Raw genomic sequence first — 18092 nt, 5'->3', positions numbered from 1 at the left:
TAGTTTCTTCATATGAGTGTATCACTTTATGTGTATAGATAAGAGTTAGTGTATGAAGTGATTCTTAAATTACTTTTATGTTCAACATGTTATTTTCAAACTTTAATGCTATTGTAAAGGGTAAACATAGTACTATCACTTGATGCTTTATGTGAGTTTTTAAGTATATAATTAGGAAAGTCCACTCTCAAAATATTATAGAAAATTATAAAGGTTAATATTCCTTTCTTGGCCCAAATTCTTATTTTGACTATGTTGTTATCATGAACATTATTTTAGCTAAAAAAAGTTATAACAATAATAAATAATAAATAATAAATGTGCCATCACAAAGAGGATAAGAGCATCAAATGGGGAAGTTTAAATAATGGTGATCAATATCTTTGCTTTATTGTTTTTTATTTTACAAACATATCAAATGGAAAATACTATTTTAAGCAATTATTTGTCTACACTACAAGGACACAATTTACGGCTATATTGTATGGAGCTAAATGGTAGATGGTGAAGAGTGAATAAGAAAATAAGTTTATTATAGGGATGATAATGTCAATACATAAGACAAGATTATGAATTATTAAGTATGTACCTTTTTTTCTGATAAGCAAGGAATTAATTCAAAAAGAGTACAAGTTATTTAGTATGTACTTGGTTTAAGTGCATGCAAATATACAAACGAAATTGTTCTGACAAGATATAATTTGTGATACTTATGATATGTTTGGATTGACGGAATGAAATGAAATGGAACGGAATGGAATGATATAAATTTGAGAAATGATATTTGTACACTGTTTTTTACACTTACACCGTATGTGTATGCATACAATCTACTAGTTTAAGTTTTTTTAAATAATTTATTCAACTTCGTTTTTTGTGCAAAGCTGGAAAAGGGTTTTGCTTATACGGTGTGCCATACGGTGTATATAAAAGCAGTGTAAGAATAGCATAACTGTATAAATTTATGTTCCGTTTGGATTGATGGAAGAGAGTGGAATGAAACAGAACGAAATGGTATAAATTTATGTTTCATTGTTTGGATTGATTAAAAACGGAGAGAATGGAGTAGAAGAACCAGATGGAATGCATTCTATCACAAATTCCATCACTTTCCATTATTTTTTATACCCTCCAATTTGAATGTAATGACAAAATCTCTCTGCTTCGTCATGAAATACTCAAACAATGAAATGACATTTTTATTCCATTCCGCTCCGTTTTGTTCAGCTTCATTCCACTCCACTTTGTTCTGCGCCGTTCATTCTTTTAAAATTATTGAAATCGGGAAAAAAATCTACCAATTTATGTGGCACCAGATTCTCCATGTTGCCAGTATCAAGAATCGAATTACACCCCTTGTTTTTTTATAGTACAATGTGTTTTAAACAAATTCTCGTGTTGCCCTTCATCTTTGGATGCTTGTAAAATTTTCTATAACACAAATTTACCCTTTCATCACATCCTTCATCTGTAAACTCAACCCCTGCATATTCATCATTTTCAACATTATGTCATAATTTTTCCTCTTCCTCTTCCCTTTCTTCCGCAACAACAATGACTCTCCTTGTTGGACAAACATTTAATCTGTGACATCTTCCATTACAATGATAACATGTGTCTCTAGTGGGTTTAGAATATGGGTTATTCAGCCTCCCGATTGGTGTTTTACTCTATTGGACACCGCTAGAGCTGCTAGCTTCCTTATTCGCAAGGTTTGAATCCCTGGCCGTTTCACTCTTTTCCTTGTCGCCTACTAATTCAAAGTTATTCTAGAGTGAATGCCTAAAAGGTGAAAAGCTTCGAGGGGATTTCTCCATCAATTCTACCTTAAAAGATAGACTTGATGCCTCAATCGCGGTTCATACAATATGTAAACCCATATTCTCCTACAAGGATCTGTTTAAGCCACTAATGTATCGATCCACTTTCTGACTCTCTGATTCTCCCAATTTATTACGCTTAAAGAAACGCAAGAACCCAACTGTGTATTCATTTAAATGTTGATATCCCAGGTTGTTTCACTCTTTTCCTTGTTGCCTACTGATTCAGAGTTATTATAGGGTGAATACCTAAAAGGTCAAAATTTTCGAGGGGATAGCTACATCAATTCTTCCTTAAAAGCTAAACGAGATCCTTTAGTCATGGTTCATACAGTATGTAAACCTATCTTCTTCCACAAGGATCCCTTTAAGCCACTGATGTATCGAGCCACTTTTTGACTCTCTAACTCTCTCAATTTATTACGCTCAGAGAAATGCAAGAACTCGATTGTGTATTCTGTTACAATTCTCTTTCCATGAACACACTCAATATACATCTTATAAAGAATCTGTCGATAATCCTCCGGTAAAAACCTCTCTAACATCGATTGTTTCATTCTTCGCCAAAATCTTACTAGACATTTTCTTTGTCTCTTCCTCTAAACAACAAGCTTATCCCACCATACAACAACAATACTCTTCAGCCTGATTGCCACCATCTTAACTTGCTTGTTCATAGGGACGCCCATAATGTCGAAGGACCTGTCAACGTTGATCTGCCAAGCCAAAAAATCCTCAACTCCCATCGTTCTGTAGAACAATGGAATACCAGCATTAACTCGATAGTGATGGTTATTTTGTCGATTCCCATGAGCAACCTCTTTCTTGTAGGGATCTTCTTCTCTAGAACACGAATCTTAAACACAATTTTTCTACCCCGTGAAACCCTAATATGTTCTTATCTCCCATCTCTTCGTTGATTTTCGTTGTTGGCGTTGTCCACCTGATTTTCTAAAGTCGCCATCTATTGAGTCAAAATAGTTAGAGTCACGATAAAATTCTGGATAATTCCCTTAAGATCTGCTCTAGTCACCGGTTGATCCTCCGTGTTTTTCAAGCTACGAAAAGAATAGGAGAAACTCCGCTCTGATGCCACCTAACGCAGTTAGAAGCACGAAAGGAATAGAAAGAGTTAAACCTATAATAAAACACAAGCTTGCAAGCGACAAACTTGTATAATAAAGATGGAACTCACAAGAAAGAAGAAAACTCTGAATTTTATTATAATGAAAGATAATCACAATGGTTACGCCAAAGATCTTAAAATACAGAAAACAAACAAACCCCAATGGACTTTTAATACAAAACATAAATAAAATAGAAAAGAAGAAACCTTAATAGATTTTTAATCCAAAACATAAATAAAATAATAAATTATAAAAAAATATTAAAATCCTATTTTTTGGCCTAAAACAAATTTGGATGGCCTAAAAAGCCTTCCTATTCCAGATTCATTTATGGCATGATGTTTATGTCTTATCTTTGAGAACATATATGATATACAACCTTTTCTTAAACCCATAATTAGTTCTTTTTATGAAGTTGTGCCAAATCCAATGTTTGACAATCCAAAATTGGATTCTCTTCTCTTTAATTCGGTTGTCTTGGTACCATTTCACGATCATGTGCAACTTGACATATGCGTCATTTTTATTAAAGAAGTTATGTAACATATAGTATAATCTAGTAACATTTACGTTGATGCATGGAACTTTGTTGTTTGACAATCTAGAACAATGACGACTCACAAAAGATCTCTGAAGAAACTTTGAAAGATCTTTACAAATCATTTGTGACAAAGTACCCAATTGTTTCAATTGAGGATCCTTTTGACCAGCATAACTGGGAGCACTATGTTAAGATGACTACTGAGATTGGAACCAATTTGTAATTATTGGTAATGATCTATTGGTTGTTAAAATTTGGTAGATAAAAATAGGTTAATTTTAATTAAAACAGTTTCACAAGTGGCGGCGGTTACAAACTGTTGTAACCTTGAGTTATTAAAATTTTTATGGTACGGTTCAGAACCGTCACAATTATCCTATAGTCACAGTTTAATAATGGTCCCCATTTGTTATTTAAACCGTCGCAAATCAAGCTCAGGACACCAAGTTTTGCAATAGTTAAGAAATTGTCGCAAACTATATTTTGTGATAGTCAAAATCGTCCTAATACAAAAAAAAAAAAAACGTTGCAAAACACTAATTTTCTTGTAATGTGTATGTTAATATTTTGATATTTTGAGTCATTAATTGCCTTTCTTTTGGAAGTGAACATTAAATCTTAGTATACCTATTTTAATTGTTCAATCATTTACAATCATTTTATATGACTATTCTAACACAATTCAATTTATATGAACAGAGTTCATTATACAATTAAATATATCATTTTATATTTACATATGCATCTAAATACATCATATACCGTATTAAATAAATTGATCGATGCGGGCACGTGGTATTCTATTTCGAATATAAAAAGTTTACATGTAAAATAAAATAAGAAAATAAAAAATAAATAATGTGACACACATATAGTGACCAATCAAGTGCATCACAATTCTCACCATTTTATTTCAAATACAGTCTCACTTGTATTCATACAATATCAAATTATCATCACCATTGCACTTAATTCCCCTAGTTCACCTTTGTACAATCAACCCTTATTTCACCTTGATTTCCAGTTTTAACCCCCACCCTTCCCAACTTAGTAATAGCATCAATAAAAGCACTTTCAAAAGCTACTTCATTTGATGCAAACAAGTCAACTGTATCCTTTGACTTTTTATCTATAGCCAACACTTGATCAGAAGTAAATAGTCCCTTTCCTTGTTGCAAATTCTTGAAATATTGGTTGTCAAATTTCTCAGGAGTGATTGGATCCATGTTTATAGCAATCCTAGGATCAACTTTTGGAGGACATGCTTGTCTTAGCTGAAATGCATATTGTAGATCTAGTGTTGGGTCAATTTTAGTTGTTGGGCTGAAGTTGTAGATTCTTTTTGAGAAACGGTTGCAGTGTGAAAATCCAATTGTATGTGCACCTAACACAATCGTAAAAAACACATAATGTTTTAAGTTTGTCAAAAAATTTAAAAAGTGTATAAGGGTGACAAATATGTCCGCACCGTTTAGGTTTATTCTACAAAGTCCGAAAAAAACGAGACAAGACAAACATAGTTGAAGATGCAAGTTTAAAATTTTGGTCCGGCCCGTAAAATAATAGGGCAAGATATGGTGGACATGATAGTCTTGCACTAAAAGTTGAAAAAAAAATTGTTAATGCTCGTGTCCGCAAAGTGTTAAAAAATTGTATTGAGATATTAGAAAATGCGGAATATATGCAAAACGCGTTGGGTCCGAAATCTTTTTGTCACCCTAATTAATTCTAACCATTTGGTTCAATATGTCTTTATCATTATGCGAAGTAACATAATATTTTTGCCACTTTTTGTCAGTTATGTTACCTGATAATGCAATCATATCTATCTGAGAGAGTCCATGGAAACTAAACATTGAATTGAGTTGATCCAAATTGAATTCAGGATGAGGAAGATTGTGTTGAACACTTGCAATTGTAGATATTTTTCCATCACGTCTACCCAATTCCACTTCATAAAATGGTCCCCCAGCCTATAATAATAGTATATAACTATAGCATTATTAATTGCGTTCATATAATTTTCAAGTATTGGAGATTTTATTAGTAACTTCAATTTGAAAATCAAAGTAATCTAAACGTGAAAGCATGTATATAAATATATACCAAATTGACAACATCCCTTGTAGCAAGAGCAAGAACATCAGCACAAGAGACTTTGTTTGTGCATTGAGGATCACTCTCAATAGCTTCTTTGGCTTTAATCACTGTGTCAAAACCATCACCAGCTAATGAAATATCATCAGGATGATTTCTCTCTCCTTCATTAAGTAAAATCGAAGCGTCACAACCCTGTCCATAAATTAAATAAATAAGAAAATCAACCTTATTTCATGTACAAACATCAACATGTGTTGTCAGACACCAGTCACGCCTTTGATATGAAGTAGCGATGTTAAACATACCCTAACAAAGCAATCATGGAAAAAGAGTCGAAGAGTGGCGGGAGCAGTGACAAATGTCTGCTGAAACTTGAGCTCCACGGCAGACCGAACCAATTGTTCAACATTGGGACATGAATTTCCATAGAACCCTTTACTCAGTTCAGCAGAGCTTGTTTGTGCAGAGCTTGTTTGTGCAGAAACTAGAAGAACAAAGTTTGATAACACCACAATGATGCTAAGAGCTCCCATTATAACTCTTTTGTTCTATATTTTTTCATATGTTACAAATTATAATATATAGTTCAAGTCTATGATTAAAAAAAAAGGTTGATATGATCAAATTATTATATATAGTTCATTATCTAGAGTCTTCTAGCTCCATGTGATCAAGAACTAGGTCACGATTATGTTATTATTAATATGTGATTTTCTCTCATTTTAAGCAGGGTTATGGCGTGAAGCATTGGAAGAAAGAGACATGGATTTGGAGCTAGATACAATTTTAAGTGTTAAAATAAATCATGTGATTTTCTCAAGCAATTGTGAAAGAGACAGATATAGAAAGAATGTGAAGGTGGGCAATTTTTACTTGCATTTATTAGAATGTCAACTCAATTGCTTGTGATGATTTTCAAAATATAACTATTTTACTTCAGCATCTACGTCATCAAGAAAGGGGAAAAAAACGGTTTTTATGTTATCAATTCCTATCTTGTGCCAATTTGAGGAGAGCAACAAATTCCTGGGTCAAAGATTCCAATATATCCATATTTGATTTCGAGATTCAAGTTGATATTAGAGGTAAATCTAGCTTTACCTATGTAAAAAAAATGTATATTTTCATGTAATAATAACGTTATCATTATTTATAATCGTTGGAAATATGTTTTATAATTTTAAATGTTGAAGAGAAAGAAAATATATTTTAAAATTATACGAATGTATAGATGATGGTGGCGGCACGATAGTAAGTTCAAGTTTGGCAGATGGTTTGGTCTGTCGGAGCTTGGGTCGGGTTTTCTCGGGATGAGTGTGTTTAGGGGTGATCAAAACCAAACCAACCCAATAGAAAACCGCAAACCAAACCAAACCAAACCGAAACCGCAAAAAACCGCATTTGGTTCGGATTAGTTTGGGTCAGTTTTTACAAAACCGCACGGTTCGGTTCGGTTTGCGGTTTGTATTTGGTAAACCGAACCAAACCGAATCAAACCGCACTATGTTACAACCTAAATTTTACTAACTCACATCCAACCCAAACTTAAATTTATTATACATTAGCATTATGATTACGAACAATTTTATCATCCTTACACATATAATTTCAGTCCCGATGTTCTAAAATCTCTGATAACATTATCGCACCTTCTTTGCCACATACATCTTCCCTCTTCTTCTATAATCTCTACTCTCTTATATTCATTCTTTTTCACCTTCTCATTTTTATGTAAATGTTCCGTATTTCAGTTTCGTTTTTATCGCATATCTTCTTCTCTAATCTCTCAACACTTTTTTTCTTTTTCACTTTCACTAATCTTTCGTCTCTTCTATTTTTTTGTTTCGTTATAATAATTTTTATATTGTTTTATGCTATTATTTTATGTTTAATATTCCACTTTTGTCTAATTTAATTTTTACATATTAAATGGAAAATTTTTGTCAAAATATGACGAGTTTTGTTATTATTTGATAGTGTATGAATGTATAAATACAAAATTATGTTATCATCTATATGTGTATGTATGGCTCAATAAAATATTTGTAAAAAACCGAACCAACCGCACCGAACCAAACCGCATTAGTTTGGTTTGGTTTGGTTTGGATTTTTTTTAAAAGCCAACCGAACCAAACCAAACCGCACTATTTTTTCTCTTGCGGTTCGGATGATTTTTTTCGTCAAAACCGCCCAAACCGCACCGCGAGCACCCCTAAGTGTGTTAGGCCTAGTTGTTTTGGTTTATGGATCGGTTAGTTAATTGGTTATATTTTAAGCTTATTATGGATAAATATGTATTTTTATCATTCGTGTCTTAACAACTTTCTGAACTTCAAAATTGAAGACAAGACATAGAGAATGGTTTGAGAATCCTAGTGAGAATCTTAGAGAGGGAAGAGTAAATTCATAAGAGTGCATTCTTGGAATTTAGGAAACTCTTTGAATTATCTAAGAGGAATTGGGAAACACTTCTAAACACCTTAAGCTTGTGTGATTCACACATAGAAAGTCGAAAGAGATTGAGAAACACTTTGGTAGAAAGTAAAAAAAATTCTTAAGAACTTGGATGACTATTTTCTTGCAACTCATATATTTTGTAACAACTCTTTAAATTATAGTGAATCAGAGAGTTACTCTCTCCTCTAAAATAGACCGTTTGATCGAACTCGGTAATAAATTATTGTGTTTCGTGTCTTTTATCTTCTTCTGCTAAGTTAAGTTATTGTCTAATTGCATAGAAAATAATTTTCGGTGAAGGTAATTTTGATTGTCAATGTTCTTTGTCCTTACAAATCAAATTTTTGATGTGATTGAACCTTCAATTTCACAGCTAATTGTGTCCACCGTGGGACAAATGGAACTTATTTTTATAATTAAGCACCATGGATTCCAAATGGAAGATTGAGAAGTTGAGTCGGTTAACATATATAAAAAATAATCATCATTTTAACCAAACACTCATGCTCTACGCTCTAGCAGAAGTAGCAATTAACAGCGAACAATAAATTGATAAATAAGATAAAAAGAAAGTTGTATTTAAATTTATATTTATTTTATATATAGAAAAAGTTTAAAACCTCTATGGCCAATGCATGTAAAAAAGTCAGTTCAAACTGTCGTGAAACATCTGCAACTGGAGTTCCTCTAGAAGTTCTCCAGTCTGCTAGGGTATCCTCGGGATAAAACTAGTTTACGAAATCAAACTCTTACATCTAAACCTCATTTGCCCAACATTCTATGCTGATTCAGAGCAAAATCTCATTTGCCCACCCTACTATGCTGATTCAGAGTAAAATCTAACGCTTAAGTTATGTGTTGTCTAAGATCCCAGCCTCAATTAATACACTCACAGCCTACGACCTCATATTCTTCAAGGCAAAATCAAGTTCCATCACGTGAGGCTCCATTACCTCCTCCCCCATGAGCAATTATGATTGACTTGTACAAACATAAGCCAACATCCTCATGTTGCATTATCAATTATGTTTAGCTTTGGAAGAATTGCAGTGAGTTCTGCTTTGGAATTGCAGTTCCAAACAATAGGGTAAAATAAAATATAAAGTAGAAAAGTAGGCAAAATAGGATAGTAACAACAAAAACAGCCCACAAATTTTTGATATAACAGGTCAACGAATCTGTCATACATTCTTTTTATATTATTCTTCAAAGAAGAAGTACTCCACCAACATAGTAAACAAATGTAGGGATTTAAGAATCCAGAATACCACTTGGATTCAAATCGAATCCCTCTGGGTATAGGCCATTCAACTCAACGTGAAAATCTGTTAAATTGTAGGCTGTAATTTCGTTTTTCCATGGCAACAGTGGACCCGTCTGATCATATGCTTTGTTCAGATTTGTTATGACCAAACTAGTCATCCATTATAAGGGGAAAAAAACAACAGTTCATAAAATCCTAACCAACATGAGTTCATCTTTCCAAAACAGAAGGAACATCTAGGGACAAAATTACTGGGAAATTTTCCTTTCATCATCAGTAAATTTTGCAACAGGCTACCTGCAGAGAAATCATTCAAACTATTAGTGACATAAAATAATCCAAACAAAAATGAATAAAGACCAGATGAAGAGAGATTCCTCAATGAGGGACTAATCAGATCATAAGAATATCAAGATATCGGAATCAAACATTAAAAGCACATAAGGGCCTGTTTACTTGGGCTATTTTCAGTTTCATTTTCACTCGTAACAGAAAATAAGGGAGAAAATATGTTTACTTCATATTTTTGAAAACATTTTTAAAAAAGAAACATTCTAAAAAAGCCAGAAAATGAAAATGAAATCAAAGCGTTTTCGTTAAGAGATTTCTTTTATTTTAATGCTAGATTATCAGATGATGGCGTTAAGTTGTGTTAACCAAACTCAAAAAAGAAGAAAAAAAAAACACATGGAACATTGAAGATACACCTTCGTATGTGGTAAACTAACATAAACAATAATGTAAATTAACAATAACTAGTAAAATGAAAAAAATATATGTGCAACAAGAGGCAGAGCTGACATAAAAAAATTTCATTATTAATACAAATTATTTTATGAATAAACAATCAAGTTAGAAAACAATGAAAAAGAAAATAAGAAATCAAAACAAACATATTTGCTAAAACTTGAAAATATGAAATTGAATGTCATTTTTTAAAAATGACAATAAAAAAAATGAAAAGAGAACATTTTCTGAAACCATCCGGCCCTAATTGTTTGGTGAAAGTAACTACTCAACTCAAATCTCGAAAAAAATACACAAGACATACAGTTCCATTTTTTTAATCTTGCTCTGTTATGCTTAAAATATAAGGACTTGAGATGTAGAACATTTCAACATATTCTGTATCCAAAACTATGGGCTATATGGGTAGAATAGTGTAAGTAAAGGCTTCAAAGGTATATGCCTTGCTTTTATATGATGAGCTAAAAGAAAATTGAAACATATCAGTTTGCAGTTTTCACCTGTACAGGACACAGAATGCAACAATGATCTTTCAGCTGCCCTGAAGAACTTTCTGGGGATCAAGCTGCCCACTACAGTAACTAGATGGAACAGCTGAAAGCTCTAGTCTTCCTTTCCATTCTTCTCCAGGCTTCAAAGTGATGGACTTTTCAATAGCAGCAGCCTCTACACAAAGCATATGCTTGTACTCATCATCGCCGAAATCAGCCATAGCCTTTGCTTTCTTATCCCAAGGATTCCACACCACTGGATAGAAAAATAATAAAATATTACAAAAAGGTTAGACCTAAATTACAAATCTAATAAAACGTTTGTAATAATTTTTAAGCTTATGTCAGATCTATCAATTTCATACTTCTGATTGTGTCCCAAATAGTACCGGCTTTTATAAAATTCATACATCTATGAAATACAAATTAATGAAGATAAGTAGGAAAATACTGACCAGCATCAGGAATGCCATCTTTACGCAAAACAAATGTCCTCTTTTTTTCGTGATCAATAATTGCAATCTTTGTTGGAGTACTAAGATATATCTTGTCAACCTATTATATCAAGAGAAAGAGATGTATCAGATTATAGTGAGGAGCAGGGGATGAAGAAGCAGCAAATGTTATATTGCTTCTTTCTGCCAATGAAAAAATAGTAACCAAGGCATGAAATCATTATTCAGCACTAGCAAAAATAAATTTTACAAACAATTAAAAAATGAAAAGCATCTTCAGGAACTATATACTGTTTCAATATTTTACATAATAAGTGGTTCTCACTCCTTTTTTGTAATTAAAAATGTGATTTTTATTTTATTTCAAAAATATATATATATGGAAAATACTATTTAATTTAGTAGAATGCTAAAGAGTGCCCTTAGGGAATTTGTTAAGAATACAAATGGAGAAACACTGTTGGAAAGTGATGTAATCAACTTTTTGAAAGTTCAAAATTAGTGTTTTTCAATGCAAAACTTTTATTTTTGGCTTCCTTAACTAGTTCCCTTCCCTTGGGGCACTTGTTAGCATGACCCTTTAATATATTCCAGTCAAATAAATGTTTGTCCTATAATACCAGCATCTCTGCTTCTTGAAACTAACTAGAAGGGAAAAACCAGACTTACTTCTGATTCAAACGTCAACGCGTCCCCCTGTTCAGTAAAACGCTCCTTGTTCTGCAAGTTGTCAAGATAATCCAGAGTCTCTAATCCCTCAACCCGAACTTCACTGAACACATGAAGACAAACTGGTTAGGCACTCTATCTGAAGTTCTGAACAAACATTTGTACAACAACTAATTCATAGAAAGTAAGCTTAAAAGAACAGCGAGAAATAGCAAGTCAAAATAGCAGAGTTAAACCAAGAAACATATGTCAAATGTAGATAGATACCACAATTTCTAATTCCACCATCTGAAGTTGAAAAATAATAACAAACTTAAACTTCACCAAAGTACTGAGCACACCACAAATTGAAAAAAAAAATAATTAACCAAAGCAATAGTAGTTGCAAGCTACAAATTCCATTTAACTAATTACAACAGCAGTGTTTCTACATCAGCACACTTCAAAACCATTTAAAGCAATGTCTTTCAATGGTTTCTTTTATAGTTATTCTATGCCTTCCTCTACCCCTCCTAAGGCATCCAAAGCTATAAACTCCCTCCTACCCATGCTACCAAATTAAATGTCTCAGCAATAATGCTTTAGGCCCTTTCTTTATTATAAATGCACCTAATGTCTATGTTGTTAATCTCGTATGGCATTGCAGAACAGTGGATTGCAGGATAGCCACCATATCAAAGACTAAAAACCAATGAGCAAAGTGAACATAAATACTAAAAAATGGACTAATACACAAAATTAAAACTATCTTCATTCATACTTAATAAGTTAACTTAAAGTATAGAGTAATAATACTTCAGCCGAGAAGAAGAATAAAACCGAACTGAACTCAAAATATGAAGATTAAAGCCTTAAAAATGACAACAGTTTTAAAAATAGAATTTGAGGAATTTATCCCCAAAATTCTAATAGTGGTCGCAATAGCTGTTTGGAGCAGCGGCCTCTACTGTTGACAGTGGCACAGATACCAATAGTGTTGCACCGAATCCTACCACCGCTACGCTATTCAACTATAGCGGTGGCGTGCCATTGACAACATAGCCTAACCATGGTATTCTGGAAAACTACAACCAATTGTTACATCTTCAGTAACAAAATTAACAAATTAGTATTATATTAATTTGATTTTCAGAAGTAATGAAATGCCATCAATGACAGTAGACTAACCATGGTAACAAAACCAAATTAAGAGCAACTTCCTAAATGTAACAACAGATAAAAGCCAGTAAAATACAAAACAGTGATACTGAAGTGTGAGACTCTAACATATTCGAATCATGTACCTTATGTCTGATACTGATAGATATGTATGATAAGCAAAGGTGAACGAAAATGGCTTCCCATCACTGTTTGTGTTCCTAATCCGAGAAGTCAACATCAAATCTCCTGCAGGTCCCAAAGCTACCCTCAGACGGTACTCAAAACTACACAAAAAAAGAAATGCATATAACATCAGAAACATAATATGATTATATAACATATAACAATTTTAACAATGAATGAAGTTAAAGTTAAACAAGGTAGTAGAAAAATAGTAAGAAATTTCTGAATGGTTTCTATAAATACCTGTGATTCCAGATTTTCAAGTCTTCTTCAGAGGGTTTAAGAATCAAATCAACAAAGGCTTTGCTCAAATTATTTGTTGGAAAAGGAGGAGGATCGTCTTCAATGGTCCAAAATCGATTTCTAGCAAACCCATGTGATTCCAGAGGTCCATGGTTCGCAAACTGCAAACAAATAGAAAATAGAAAATAGAAAATTTCCTTCACTATATAATCTGGAATATGATGATAACAACAAACACAAGTTTTTGAAGGCCATTTAGAAATTGCAATGATTTTCAGAAATAGATCATACAATTTTCAATAATTATTTTAATTTCAATTGGTTTTGTTACTTAGGATATCAATATACTAGCAGATATAGTTTGCGCGAGGCGGCAGTGAAATCTAGAAGGAAAATCCTTAAAAAGAAATTATCTTGGTTTTTATTTATCAGGAGTGATGCTAGAGATTAAAGCCATATTTGGTCATGTTCCGTTAAGGTTACTATCTAAGAAAGTTGTTGTTACTTCAGTATAGTTGTATCACCGTATGTAAAGGTTGACGGGTTTTTTAAGCACAATGATGTTTGGGTTGTAAAGGTAATTAGTTATTATTCTCTACATAATGTATGGGATTCCCTACAATTTATTTGATGATTTGGACGGTTAAACAATGTTATTAGGATCACGATTATGATCGTGGGCATGCACAAACCTGTGATCCAAGAACCTTGAGTCGTGCGGTACACGTGATCAAAAGAAGTGGTATTGCCGCAGATTGCAATATCGGTCTATCGGTATCGGAGATTTCCCAATTTGGGCTAGGTTATCTAATCTGAAGTCTGGACCTTAAGAAAGTTTGGTTTACTAATTTCTTTGCTTGACTTTGTGACTAGTCTAAGTGATGTAATATGCTCAGCTCTCAAGTCTCAAAAAGGAAGTGTGTTACTCCCTCTGTAGGGTGTAGGGTTGTGTGATGCACCAAAATCAAATCAAGGCGTCAAATGATTCTAAGCTTTATTTCTTTAGTATCTTCTACTTCATTATTAAGACGAAGTAAAATTTAACCCCCCACCCCTCCTAAAGACCTGCCTATATAGTATACAATGAACTTTTAATCAGCAATATGACTTGAGAAGTTGAGACATGCTATTGGATTTAATTTTCTGGCAGGAATGTGATAAGCTAAAATTTCATTTACAGAACAGATCAAATTTAAAGTCATTGGAGCTTAAGTTTGAAGAGTTCATGAACTATTTCTTTCACCTTTCATTTTTATGGAAAACAGAAACATTTAAAAAGAATTGTAAAAAAATTAAGAAGAAATAGTTAAGAAGTACATACTTGTGGAAAGCATATTGGAATCCCTCCGCGAATAGCCTTAGGTGGCTTAAAGATAGCCTGCACAATTAACAGGATAATAATAGTACAGACATGGTCCATTGATCATCTAATCACCATGAAAGCTGGAGTTGAAATATTTTAAAACCAATAGTCACAAACAGACAGAAAAACCATATCAAAATACTATCTAATCTAGAATAACTGACAGAAAGCAAACCTTAATATCAGGAATACATACATTTTACATTATTTTAAAAGCAAGATAGAAACTTGTGCATTATGAAGCCAATTTTGATTCAGTTTCGCCAGTTGGAAGATAAAGTTCAATGTTAATTTTCTTTTAAAGCAAATCAAGATCCCAAACCACCTACAGATCCCAACCACTTCTACTAATCACTCACTGCATGAATTATCATTCACATGGCAAAACCAAACTTAGGAAACAAATTGAGATCTAAAGCATACTACTAAAATGCCGCTGCAATATTAAAGGTTTTAGAGATCTGCAACAATATTGCAATGCAGCTGCAATTATCTTTTCGTAGCGTAACGGCGACCACAATTTAGAATTATGATCTAAAAATTTATACAATTAGGTCTACTTTTTCCTTTTCCTTCTGTCTAGTAAAATTACCAACTATAAACTCGCAACTAAATTATCGCACCGACACTAAGAAAATATAAAATCAAACACTGTTCAATAAACTCAAATCACAAACCTTACTACTGAGAAAAAGCAATTCATCTGCATGTTCATTCTTCCAAGAAGTCACGTGACCACCGTAAAGGTAAACCTACAGATCGCAAATCAAACAAACAAAAAAAAGCAAAATGCCATCAAAATTCAGAATCAAACAGAACAATCCAACAACATAACCGATTCTTTTCATTTTTCCTCTTTCTCATTTCAATTTTTTCGGTTCAATTCAACAAAAATCACTGCATGAGTTAGATCGAAGATCATCCTTCAATTAACTACAATTAACGAAGCAAGATCAAAAACGAGATCTATCAACTCGACGAGATCGGAATGTAAAAAAACAAAAACAATTATCTGAAAGAGAATCGGTGTAAAGAAAGTTTAAATCCAAATCGGTGAAAGCGAATCAAGATGTGAATTGCATGAAACGGAAACAGATCAAGAAAAAAATAATAGAAAAAAAAAAAAAAAGAAAGATGATCACAGTTTCGGTTACGGTTACGATTACCTCTGCGGATGAACCACGAGCCTCACGAAGAACAACTTTCTCGAGGCCATTGATACCTTTGGATAAGGTAAAGGAGGAAGAAGAAGAGGATGAAGAAACGGTTTTCTCCTTTTCGTTATTCATCGCAGCGTAACGATAATAGCTAATAGTTGCTTGCAGTTATAACTATAAGCTATTATATTATACTCTTTCTTGGAGATTATGAAACTGGATTTGTAACTGTGATGCTAATTAAACTGTGACGCTAATTAATCAGAGATTAATTAATAATAAAATTGGAATATTCTCAAGTTCACCGCGCCGTATGAGTTTCGTTTGATTTCTCGGACACTCCTTCCCTCGGATCCTCTCTTTTTCTGAAGAGAGTACTGTGGCTCTAACTTATTTGTTTTACTTTTTGATTAAAACTATTTGGAATAGGAGGAAGGTTCCATAAAAGAATAAATTAAAAAGAAATTGGAGTTTTTCTTATTTTAGCTTGATTTGTTTTCACTAAATATAGTACAGTAACGCATTTCGCGGGATTTTTTTGTAAAATAAAAATTGACGAAACTTTATCAGAAAATTCATTAAAATAAATTTTATTATGAAAAAATAATCCATTAAATTGTTAATTTGGAAAAATATTTTTTAGAATGTGTATAGATTTTAATTATTAAAAATAAATAATTGTGTATAAATATTGTTTTGTTAAGCTTTTTTAATTTGGAAAAATATTTTTTTTAATGTATATAAATTTTAATTATTAAAAATAAATAATGGTGCGAAAGTTTTAAAGTTAATAAAAATATTTAAAAAATAAATTTTATTATTTTAAAAATATATAATGTGTAATTAGTATTTTATATTCTTTTCATATATATATATATATATATATATATATATATATATATATATATATATATATATATATATATATATATATAGGGCATATCATATGAGAATGACATATTTATATGAGAATGTGAGAATGAATCTGAACCATTGGATTTTAAAATAAATGGTGGAGATTATATATGAATCTTTTTTTTCTCTCTCATGCATCTTGAAATAAATGAAGTAGGAGAGAGAAAAAAAAGATTCACTTATAATCTCCACCATTTATTTTAAAATCTAATGGTTCAGATTCATTCTCACATTCTCATATAAATATGTCATTCTCATATGATATGCCCTATATATATATATATATATATATATATATATATATATATATATATATATATATATATATATATATATATATATATATATATATATATATTCTGAACTAGTCCAATTGGCTCAATTCACTCCTTGGCCCAATACACTTTGTCTGCTGGCTAAGACACACCTCTTTTATCAGGCACGGCTGGCGACCAGCCGAGCACACAGAAACCTCGTCCTCGGCAACAGCTAGTTCCCCCGAGCACGGCTGGTCGGATCCTAGTCTAAACCGTCTTCTATGTTATGGACCGCAAATAGCGTCCAAGCCCACGAAAATAGGGGATTCATTCCTAAGAGACCATTATAAATAGTCATCTACCTCTAGAAGGCAAGGTAATTCATTTCTCTCACCCAAAATCTTATACTTTCAGTTGTACCTCCTTGTTCCTTCACTTACTTCGGAATCGGAGTGCCTTGCAGGTAGAACCCCCTTTTTTCTCTCAACCATTACCGAAGATCAAGCTTATCGTCGCTGGCCACTTGTTCAACCGGAAAGAACAGTGGCGATGTCTGGGGGAAATTGCTAAGTCTCCCCGTTCCTCTTTCTTGCACTTCTTGATCGCTTCTTGCATCATCAAGAACACATGAACCAAAAGCTTACACACTTCATTCATCATGGCCGGAAACGGCGAAGATCTCTCCGCCTGTGATTCTACGCTACTGGGAAAAGACGATGTTGGATTCATCATGCCTCCCAACAACATTGTCTCTCAGCTACGTGATGGTCACACAGCATCCCCCTCGTCGAAAGACGGCCGCGACAACGCCACCTTCCACCACGGAGACACTAGCGAAAAGGACCAAGAAGCCTTTCTTGAAAACCCTTTCTTGGCAACAGAACCAACCCCGACCGGTCCAATGATGGTCGCCATTTTCGCCGCTCTGAATCAGACGAACGCTCTGATCTGACAACAGAATGACCGGATTGGAGCATTGGAGCATCAGCACCACACCAGCAGAGACCGGCGTCCTAAGCCTGACGGATCACCGCCGCCATCACAGACGGAGTCCCAATTGTTCCCCAACTCCGATCCACAGTGACGAGGAGGAAGAGCGTCGTGGTCCCTTATCTCAAGTCATACTGAGGCTCCCTTACCCACTGGATTGGAAAAACCTCCCC

At 33.3% G+C, this 18092-nt stretch overlaps 2 protein-coding genes across 2 annotated transcripts; both read right to left on the bottom strand.

The window, feature by feature from the left end:
• Window positions 1–4254: 4254 nt before the first annotated feature.
• On the bottom strand, window positions 4255–6210 carry LOC131595112 (peroxidase 16-like). The gene is made up of 4 exons (XM_058867384.1): window positions 5894–6210; window positions 5595–5780; window positions 5296–5461; window positions 4255–4872 (listed from the first exon to the last, which is right to left on the bottom strand). The coding sequence occupies exons 1-4, from the start codon at window positions 6119–6121 to the stop codon at window positions 4466–4468; spliced, it is 987 nt and encodes a 328-aa protein (XP_058723367.1). The 5' UTR covers window positions 6122–6210; the 3' UTR covers window positions 4255–4465.
• A 2962-nt stretch (window positions 6211–9172) lies between these two features.
• LOC131595113 (putative glucose-6-phosphate 1-epimerase) lies at window positions 9173–16148 on the bottom strand. The gene is made up of 9 exons (XM_058867385.1): window positions 15767–16148; window positions 15278–15352; window positions 14559–14615; window positions 13238–13398; window positions 12955–13095; window positions 11672–11774; window positions 11003–11102; window positions 10557–10803; window positions 9173–9606 (listed from the first exon to the last, which is right to left on the bottom strand). The coding sequence occupies exons 1-8, from the start codon at window positions 15887–15889 to the stop codon at window positions 10589–10591; spliced, it is 975 nt and encodes a 324-aa protein (XP_058723368.1). The 5' UTR covers window positions 15890–16148; the 3' UTR covers window positions 9173–9606; window positions 10557–10588.
• Between the last annotated feature and the right edge of the window lie 1944 nt (window positions 16149–18092).

Source organism: Vicia villosa, linkage group LG4, assembly GCF_029867415.1.
Source record: "Vicia villosa cultivar HV-30 ecotype Madison, WI linkage group LG4, Vvil1.0, whole genome shotgun sequence".
Taxonomy (NCBI): domain Eukaryota; kingdom Viridiplantae; phylum Streptophyta; class Magnoliopsida; order Fabales; family Fabaceae; genus Vicia; species Vicia villosa.
This window is presented reverse-complemented; position numbering and strand designations above follow the sequence as displayed.

What these genes read in the sequence shown, in the direction of transcription:
- LOC131595113 (XM_058867385.1), bottom strand. Translation starts at nt 15,889, where the DNA reads ATGAATAACGAAAAGGAGAAAACCGTTTCTTCATCCTCTTCTTCTTCC. An exon ending in CTCGTGGTTCATCCGCAGAG is followed by an intron (nt 15,353 to 15,766) that starts GTAATCGTAACC and finishes TGCGATCTGTAG; the next exon opens with GTTTACCTTTACGGTGGTCA. An exon ending in TGCTTTTTCTCAGTAGTAAG is followed by an intron (nt 14,616 to 15,277) that starts GTTTGTGATTTG and finishes TTAATTGTGCAG; the next exon opens with GCTATCTTTAAGCCACCTAA.
- LOC131595112 (XM_058867384.1), bottom strand. Translation starts at nt 6,121, where the DNA reads ATGGGAGCTCTTAGCATCATTGTGGTGTTATCAAACTTTGTTCTTCTA. An exon ending in CAAGGGATGTTGTCAATTTG is followed by an intron (nt 5,462 to 5,594) that starts GTATATATTTAT and finishes CTATTATTATAG; the next exon opens with GCTGGGGGACCATTTTATGA. An exon ending in AGATATGATTGCATTATCAG is followed by an intron (nt 4,873 to 5,295) that starts GTAACATAACTG and finishes CGATTGTGTTAG; the next exon opens with GTGCACATACAATTGGATTT.